The 9404-nt window shown below is 41.7% G+C and overlaps 1 protein-coding gene and 1 long non-coding RNA gene across 6 annotated transcripts in view; one reads left to right on the top strand and one right to left on the bottom strand.

Annotated features, from left to right (window-relative positions):
• The window catches only part of LOC113744660 (uncharacterized), a 13890-nt gene extending 12831 nt beyond the window's left edge, over positions 1 to 1059 (bottom strand). Inside the window, exon 1 of one of the 3 annotated variants that reach the window (XR_003461716.1) lies at positions 942 to 1059. This is a non-coding gene — a long non-coding RNA (uncharacterized LOC113744660). The remainder of the gene's footprint in view (positions 1 to 941) is intronic. The other 2 variants (XR_003461714.1, XR_003461715.1) reach the window with 2 other exon arrangements.
• Positions 1060 to 1109: 50 nt separating this feature from the next.
• The window catches only part of mtx1a (metaxin 1a), a 22945-nt gene continuing 14650 nt past the window's right edge, over positions 1110 to 9404 (top strand). Inside the window, exons 1-6 of one of the 3 annotated variants that reach the window (XM_027275315.1) lie at positions 1110 to 1219; positions 1834 to 2205; positions 4296 to 4559; positions 5506 to 5590; positions 5716 to 5773; positions 5968 to 6056. In XM_027275315.1, the coding sequence (XP_027131116.1) occupies positions 1159 to 1219; positions 1834 to 2205; positions 4296 to 4559; positions 5506 to 5590; positions 5716 to 5773; positions 5968 to 6056 (929 nt within the window). In that variant the 5' untranslated portion in view covers positions 1110 to 1158. Of the gene's footprint in view, positions 1220 to 1833; positions 2206 to 4295; positions 4560 to 5505; positions 5591 to 5679; positions 5774 to 5931; positions 6057 to 9404 lie in introns of all 3 variants that reach the window. The other 2 variants (XM_027275314.1, XM_027275316.1) reach the window with 2 other exon arrangements.

The following is a 9404-nucleotide window of genomic DNA, read 5'->3' as shown; positions in this document are numbered from 1 at the left end:
ATAAATGAAGAAATGTGCCCTCAGGAGCAAGAGAGAGAAACGTTACTTCTGCTTTCCTCCAGAAAATTTCCCGCCTCTTTAACATTGGAGTCTATGAGGCTGAGGATGGGAGTTGCTGCCGCATATTTACGTGTCACGGCAAAACTATATGTCAGACAGCTTCAACAGTGGTATCACTGCGACCGCCTCGAATTTTCCTACGTTTGAGGGGATAATCATGTTTTTGGCAAAACCGTTTGCCGAAACTCTTAGAAAAGTCATAGCCATCGATTCCCAGCCGAGCCGCTCGTTTTGATACCTGTTTTGTGTATATGCGAAAAAAACTCTGGGAGGAGTAGCGTGACAAAAAAAGGGCATAAGAATAAGTTAAAGAAGAATAAGTGCGGTGGATAACATATAGTGTGCGCCTTACACACCTTGCACGCACACTCAATAATAAATAATACATCAAATAAATAAGAAAATAAATAATAAAAGCCAAAGCAAAGTAAATTTGACATTCAACTCAGAATTCTAAATAAAAAGTACTTCATAATGATAATAATAATAATAACAACAAGTTATTGGCTGACTTGATTCAGTGAATCCCTGCCTGTGACTGGCAGACATTCTTGCCCTCAGCTTGACCAATCTCAGTCCTCCTCATGGCCCAAACCCAATCAACTCCAACCCTCGAAGGCAAGCGTACTGGCCAATCAGAGACAGGTAGGAAGTAGAAACACTGTCAGGTAAAAGAGTCGCTGGTCAAAATCTAATCTGAATAAAACTCAATGATGTGTCGGTTCCACTCAGGACAGAGAATGGGTCTGCCGTCCAATCGGCTTCTCTGTTCTGTTTTTATGTGTCAGCGTTTGTTTGTTTTTCTGGATTTCACCTTTTCTTTTACATTGTGTCACCCTGTGAGTTTGTTATTGAATTCTTTTTGGACGGCACAAACTCACCTGTTGATTTTATTACACGACGTGGACGCCGCTGTCCTCTGCCTGGACGCTGTGATTGGAGAAGTTACAATAAATAGCAGTGAGGCTAAAAATGTGTTGACAGATAAAGAGAAATGAGTTCCCGGAAAAAAAAAGGAGGAAGTCAGAAAGTGGCTTCATCATTTCACAATCTGTCGTTTGGTTCACTTTTTCAACACAACTTACCAGAAGACGAAGCATGGCGGTCTGGGACGAGGGAGTCCTCTGGGTCTTTGTGGTCTTCACGTTCCTGCTGACAGGTAAGACTGAAGCAGGATTCATCATGTTCTTAATGAGAAAACTGTCCGATGAAACAAAATTCAGGACTTTGTTTTTCTTTATTCACATTAACGTGTCCGCATTGTCTCAGTCTCTTACTGAACATTTATTATGTCACACTTTTAAAAATGTTTTTATTCATTTTATTTTACGATGCATTTCTACACTCATTTTTAATAACTAATTTTCTATGTTTGTTAAACTGAGATTACAATAAATATTTTTATAATGTCTCATTTTACAACGTTTGAGTAGATAAACAATTCAAGTTTGAATGTAAAGTTACACACTGACGTAAAACTAATTTGATTATCATGAAAGCCAGAAAGAAACGTTTGTTTGTATCAACGTAAATTTTATAATGAACCACATATTTAGACAGACAGATGTATATCTGACTATAAAAGTACAAGCTGCTGGTCGTGTCCGTGTTTATTTTCATGACAGCTGTTGTCACCGTGTGGTTGCTGACCGGCACTCAGTCCTTCCTTCCTGTAAAACACACACATAAACTGATGTCCATGTACCAGACTTCAGTTTACAGACAGAATCACAGACACTGAACTGTTTTTATTCATCTGCTGTTTGTATCCAGGTGCTGTGGGTCCACATGTGAAGTATCCACCTCCTGTTTGTGCTGTGAAGGGGTCGACCGTCACCCTCCCCTGCACCTTTGAACCACTAAAGTCCTATGAACTGGATGGAAAAGAGGTTTTTACAAAGATCGTCAGAGTCCGCTGGTGTCAGAACCATTTGATTTGTCATGAGTCAACCCCGTCTGTGTACGACAGTGACTCAACGAACAACGACCCTCGTTACAAATACCTCGGAGACATGACGGGAAGCTGCACGTTACAGATCACAGATATACAGATGGAAGACAGCACGACGTTTCGATTCAGAATGGAAGCTGAGCACAAGAAAGGACATTTTACTGAACGATCAGGAGTGGAAGTCACTGTCACTGGTAAGAGCATCATATCATATTAATATATGTGTTAATATGTGGGATGTGTATGTGTGTATGTATGTATGTATGTCACCAGTAGGAGGGTGTGTGTGCTTGTGTGGGTTTGTGTGGAAGTGGGTGTGTGTGTGTACATCATCAGGGCATAGCGGTATTAATTTAAATCACCTGTACCTGTTTGTAGTTTTTTGTTTGCAATAGAGAGGGTGTGACCTGGGTGCTGTGATTTTCTGTTGACCGCAATCTGTGCTGCAACATCTACAAAGCATTCTGGAAGTCAACTCCTCTACGCGTGTTCATCAATAAAACAATCAAAAGCAGATACGGACAGATGTTTTTTTTTGTTTGTACATAGCGTGCCGGACAGATAACCTTATATGATCCTTTCAGAGGCTAATCGTCTGGATAGCCGCTACTACATTGATGTTAATGTTAATGTTGGTGTTAATGTTAATGTTGGTGTTAATGTTGGTGTTAATGTTGGTGTTAATGTTAATGTTGGTGTTGATGTTGGTGTTGGTGTTAATGTTGGTGTTAATGTTAATGTTGGTGTTGATGTTAATGTTGGTGTTAATGTTGGTGTTGGTGTTAATGTTGGTGTTAATGTTAATGTTAATGTTGGTGTTAATGTTGGTGTTGGTGTTAATGTTGGTGTTGATGTTAATGTTGGTGTTAATGTTGGTGTTGGTGTTAATGTTGGTGTTAATGTTTGTGTTGGTGTTAATGTTGGTGTTAATGTTGGTGTTGGTGTTAATGTTAATGTTGGTGTTAATGTTGGTGTTGGTGTTAATGTTGGTGTTGGTGTTAATGTTGGTGTTGGTGTTAATGTTGGTGTTGGTGTTAATGTTGGTGTTGGTGTTAATGTTGGTGTTGGTGTTAATGTTGATGTTGGTGTTAATGTTGGTGTTGGTGTTAATGTTGGTGTTGGTGTTAATGTTGGTGTTGGTGTTAATGTTGGTGTTAATGTTGGTGTTGGTGTTAATGTTGGTGTTAATGTTAATGTTGGTGTTGGTGTTAATGTTGGTGTTGGTGTTAATGTTGATGTTGGTGTTAATGTTGGTGTTGGTGTTAATGTTGGTGTTGGTGTTAATGTTGATGTTGGTGTTGGTGTTAATGTTGGTGTTGGTGTTAATGTTGATGTTGGTGTTAATGTTGGTGTTGGTGTTAATGTTGATGTTGGTGTTAATGTTGATGTTGGTGTTAATGTTGGTGTTGGTGTTAATGTTGGTGTTGGTGTTAATGTTGGTGTTGGTGTTAATGTTGGTGTTGGTGTTAATGTTGGTGTTAATGTTGGTGTTGGTGTTAATGTTGGTGTTAATGTTGGTGTTGGTGTTAATGTTGGTGTTAATGTTGGTGTTGGTGTTAATGTTGGTGTTAATGTTGGTGTTGGTGTTAATGTTGGTGTTAATGTTGGTGTTGGTGTTAATGTTGGTGTTAATGTTGGTGTTGGTGTTAATGTTGGTGTTAATGTTGGTGTTGGTGTTAATGTTGGTGTTAATGTTAATGTTGGTGTTGGTGTTAATGTTGGTGTTGGTGTTAATGTTGGTGTTAATGTTGGTGTTAATGTTAATGTTGGTGTTAATGTTTGTGTTAATGTTGGTGTTAATGTTGGTGTTAATGTTGGTGTTAATGTTTGTGTTGGTGTTAATGTTGGTGTTAATGTTTGTGTTGGTGTTAAAGTTGGTGTTAATGTTGTTGTTAAAGTTGGTGTTAATGTTGTTGTTAATGTTAATGTTTGTGTTGGTGTTAATGTTGTTGTTAATGTTAATGTTAATGTTGGTGTTAATGTTAATGTTGGTGTTGGTGTTAATGTTGGTGTTGGTGTTAATGTTGGTGTTGGTGTTAATGTTGGTGTTGGTGTTAATGTTGGTGTTTGTGTTAATGTTGGTGTTAATGTTGGTGTTGGTGTTGGTGTAATTGTTGGTGTTGGTGTTAATGTTGGTGTTAATGTTAATGTTGGTGTTGGTGTTAATGTTGGTGTTGGTGTTAATGTTGGTGTTGGTGTTAATGTTGGTGTTAATGTTGGTGTTGGTGTTAATGTTGGTGTTAATAATAATCCAATAATAATTCAACTTTTCGATGTGTTCCAGACGATGTTCAGGTGAACGTTACCAGCTCCACAGCAGACTTCAGGGCAGGTGAAGCTGTCACTCTGTCCTGCACTGCTCGCTGCACTTTCCACCAACTGGGGGTCACCTGGATGAAAGATGGCCACGCCCTCTCAGAGACCGGCCCCGCCCTTCGGCTCAGCTCTCTGACTGCAAAGGATTCTGGGAACTACACCTGCAGTGTGAAGATGGGTGCCGACAGGTGTTCTCAGCCGTACAGGCTGCACGTGGAGCCTGAAGGCGAAGGTCGGTTTGATCATTTTATGTCTATAGGGTTCTATCTGTATTTTAATCCGAGAATAAAACTCAACTCATTTTATTTATGAAGTACAAAACTTATAAAAACAACCTGAGAGGTTGGTAGGTGTAATCCCACAGCTTCCTCCGTCAACGTCCTGTTCACTCTCATGTCCTCTGCCATTATGTCCATAGAAGCTGCTGAACACGTCAATAAACAAGTACTCACTATAACACCAAGTCAAAGCTATCTATACCGCAAAACATGCCATATATACTGACACGCTGTGGTATTAGCTGGCTAATATTAGCTTGCTAGCTAATACATCATTCAGACTCTCAGGTCTGATCTGGCTGTAAACTGTCTGTCTTACTGTTTGAGTTACTCTGTTGCCATTATGTCCATAGAGCAACTAACAGACTGAGCTAACATGAGCTAACAGACTGAGCTAACAGCAGCTAACAGACTGAGCTAACATGAGCTAACAGCAGCTAACAGACTGAGCTAACATGAGCTAACAGCAGCTACAGCTGTCAGCAGTTTACTTCACTGTCCATCATAAACTCTGTAAATCACAGAGAGTTGAGGCGGAGCAGCCGGAGGACATCAGAGGGAAAACCAGAAAACATTTCCTCCATAAAATATGATCCAGTTTCACCAGAATCAGTGAAATAGTTGCTGCTGTGTGACTTAGTGCCGTAAAGCGTTACGTACTTCTCCCGACCCGGAGCCCAAAGTTACATAGAGTGAGAACAGACGTAGGTATGACAGAGGCGCCGTTCAGCTGATCACAGGTCAGTGTGGGTCACCTGATCACAGGTCAGTGTGGGTCACCTGATCACAGGTCAGTGTGGGTCACCTGATCACAGGTCAGAGTGGGTCACCTGATCACAGGTCAGTGTGGATCAACAGGAGGTAATATGACCTCATTTCATCAAATAAATTGTTTTGCAGGACCCGTGAAGCTGATCATCGGTGTGGTGTTCGGTCTCCTGCTGGCTCTCGTCATTCTCATCATGGTCATCTTCATCATTAAAAGGTCCGTTGGTGCTTTGACTATAACTGACTGAGTGTTAATGACATGTTGAATCACACTCACTCAATGTCTGCCATATTTGAATATGTCAGTACTTCAGGTGGTTCAGGTCTTTGGTTGATTAACAGGAAGTGGACTGCAGCACATGGATCTCAGCGAGCTGTGGGAGCTGACGTGGAACAGAAGGTGACAAACACTTCATATTTATTTAAGAGTGACTCGATGAGCAGCGTTAACCAACATCCACAATATTCAAAGACTTACATAGATACATATATGTGTTTTATTATATTCATACTGTGTGTGTGTGTGTGTGTCGTCTTCATTGTGTCTTCCTCTTTAAGCATCCTGTCTACAGTAACGTCCTGTCGCCCGCTCAGCAGGGAGGCGGCGACCAATGGGAAGTCAGCCAAGCTGTGGAGGAAGTCAGCTACGCCTCGGTCCAGTTCACACACAAGAACCACAACAGGTACTGTACCACCTGTGTGTGTGTGTACCTGTTAAACACCTGTGTGTGTGTGTGTGTGTGTGTGTGTACCTGTTAACACCTGTGTGTACCTGATATAAACGCCTCCTGTTAAACACCTGTGTGTGTGTGTGTGTGTGTGTGTGTGTGTGTAGCTGTAAAACACCTGTGTGTGTGTGTGTGTATGTGTCCTTGATATAAACGCCTGTGTGTGTGTGTGTGTGTGCCTGTTAAACACCTGTGTGTGTGTGTGTGTGTGTGTGTGTACCTGTTAACACCTGTGTGTACCTGATATAAACGCCTCCTGTTAAACACCTGTGTGTGTGTGTGTGTGTGTGTGTGTGTGTGTAGCTGTAAAACACCTGTGTGTGTGTGTGTGTATGTGTCCTTGATATAAACGCCTGTGTGTGTGTGTGTGTGTGTGTGTGTACCTGTTAAACACCTGTGTGTGTGTGTGTGTGTGTGTGTGTACCTGTTAACACCTGTGTGTACCTGATATAAACGCCTCCTGTTAAACACCTGTGTGTGTGTGTGTGTGTGTGTGTGTGTGTGTAGCTGTAAAACACCTGTGTGTGTGTGTGTGTATGTGTCCTTGATATAAACGCCTGTGTGTGTGTGTGTGTGTGTGTGTGTACCTGTTAAACACCTGTGTGTGTGTGTGTGTGTGTGTGTGCCTGTTAAACACCTGTGTGTGTGTGTGTGTGTGTGTGTGTGTGTGTGTGTGTCCGTGATATAAACGCCTGTGTGTGTGTACCTGTTATAAATTCCTGTGTGTGTGTCCCTGATATAAACGCCTGTGTGTGTGTGTGTATACCTGTTAAACACCTGTGTGTGTGTGTGTGTGTCCCTGATATAAATGCCTGTGTGTGTTTGTGTACCTGTTAAACACCTGTGTGTGTGTGTGTGTGTGTGTGTCCCTGATATAAATGCCTGTGTGTGTGTGTGTGTGTGTGTGTGTGTATCTGTTATAAACGCCTGTGTGTGTGTGTACCTGTTAAACACCTGTGTGTGTGTGTGTGTGTATACCTGTTAAACACCTGTGTGTGTGTACCTGTTATAAACGCCTGTGTGTGAGTGTGTGTACCTGTTATAAACGCCTGTGTGTGTGTACCTGTTAAACACCTGTGTGTGTGTATCTGTTATAAATGCCTGTGTGTGTGTACCTGTTAAACACCTGTGTGTGTGTGTGTGTACCTGTTATAAACGCCTGTGTGTGTGTACCTGTTAAACACCTGTGTGTGTGTACCTGTTATAAATGCCTGTGTGTGTGTACCTGTTAAACACCTGTGTGTGTGTGTGTGTACCTGTTATAAACGCCTGTGTGTGTGTACCTGTTAAACACCTGTGTGTGTGTATCTGTTATAAATGCCTGTGTGTGTGTACCTGTTAAACACCTGTGTGTGTGTGTGTGTACCTGTTATAAACGCCTGTGTGTGTGTACCTGTTAAACACCTGTGTGTGTGTACCTGTTATAAACGCCTGTGTGTGTGTGTACCTGTTATAAACGCCTGTGTGTGTGTATCTGTTATAAATGCCTGTGTGTGTGTACCTGTTAAACACCTGTGTGTGTGTGTGTACCTGTTAAAAACGCCTGTGTGTGTGTGTACCTGTTATAAACGCCTGTGTGTGTGTGTGTGTACCTGGTATAAACGACTGTGTGTGAGTGTGTGTACCTGTTATAAATGCCTGTGTGTGTGTACCTGTTAAACACCTGTGTGTGTGTGTGTGTGTACCTGTTAAACACCTGTGTGTGTGTGTGTCTGTGTACCTGTTATAAACGCCTTTGTGTGTGTGTACCTGTTATAAACGCCTGTGTATGTGTGTACCTGTTATAAACGACTGTGTGTGCGTGTGTGTGTACCTGTTATAAACGCCTGTGTGTGTGTGTACCTGTTATAAACGTGCGTGTGTGTGTACCTGTTATAAACGCCTGTGTGTGTGTGTACCTGTTATAAAGGCATGTGTGTGTACCTGTTATAAACGCCTGTGTGTGTGTACCTGTTATAAATGTCTGTGTGTGTGTGTACTTGTTATAAACGCCTGTGTGTGTGTGTACCTGTTATAAGCACCTGTGTGTGTGTGTACCTGTTATAAACGTCTGTGTGTGTGTGTACTTGTTATAAACGCCTGTGTGTGTGTGTGTACCTGTTATAAATATGCGTGTGTGTACCTGTTATAAACGCCTGTGTGTGTGTGTACCTGTTATAAACGCCTGCGTGTGTGTGTGTGTACCTGTTATAAACGCCTGTGTGTGTGTACCTGTTATAAACGCATGTGTGTGTGTACCTGTTATAAACGTCTGTGTGTGTGTGTACCTGTTATAAACGCCTGTGTGTGTGTGTACCTTTTATAAACGCCTGTGTGTGTGTATGTACCTGTTATAAACGCCTGTGTGTGTATCTGTTATAAACGCCTGTGTATGTGTGTACCTGTTATAAACGCCTGTGTATGTGTACCTGTTATAAACGCCTGTGTATGTGTGTACCTGTTATAAACGCCTGTGTGTGTGTGTACCTGTTATAAACGCCTGTGTGTGTGTGTGTGTTCTTTCTTCAGACGAGCGGAGGAGGAAGTTGACTCCATTGTCTACAGTTCAGTGGCCGTCAGAAGATGAGGTCACATGTCGTAAACAGGAAGTGACATGCAGGGTTTATCTGTCATTAGCGTGCTAACGTGCTAACATTCAGCTCACAGTGTGAATGAATGAATTCCCAGCAGCCTTTGCTTGATCATGTGATGCTATTCCAAGAGCTAACATGTAACCGCAGTTTTCTACACGACCTTCACGGACCGCCTCTACCCATGAGCCTCAGCGGCTGTCACCAGGGAGACGCCACAATCTAACGCTGTGACATCAGACCTGAATGATACAAAACACCTGAACTTTGAAGCTCTCTGATTGGACGATTGTTGTGAGACTAGTATTTATTGTTTGATGATAAAATGACTGAGGTTTGTTTGAAACGTGGCGTGTCAATAAAGATTCATTCAAATGAAGTCACTGAGTCGTGGTGTGTGGACAGGTGACAGGAAACATTGAGGAAACGTTGAGGAAACGTTGAGGAAATGTTGAGGAAACATTGAGGAAACGTTGAGGAAACATTGAGGAAACGTTGAGGAAATGTTGAGGAAACGTTGAGGAAACATTGAGGAAACATTGAGGAAACTGAGGAAACGTTGAGGAATTTACCACGATTTGTTTCAACATGCAGAGCTTCAGCATGTTGAAACAAATTCACTTCCTCTTTTTCTTCTTTCATTTAATGGTTTCTTTTTCTTTTCCCTCCACAGATGGAAACAAATCAAATCTTCAGCAGCTAAATGTGGAATATATACATATATATATATATG

This window comes from Larimichthys crocea, unplaced genomic scaffold (genome assembly GCF_000972845.2).
Source record: "Larimichthys crocea isolate SSNF unplaced genomic scaffold, L_crocea_2.0 scaffold100, whole genome shotgun sequence".
In the NCBI taxonomy this organism is placed as follows: Eukaryota; Metazoa; Chordata; class Actinopteri; family Sciaenidae; genus Larimichthys; species Larimichthys crocea.
Note: the sequence above shows the minus strand (reverse complement) of the source record. Positions and strands in the feature narration are given on the sequence as shown.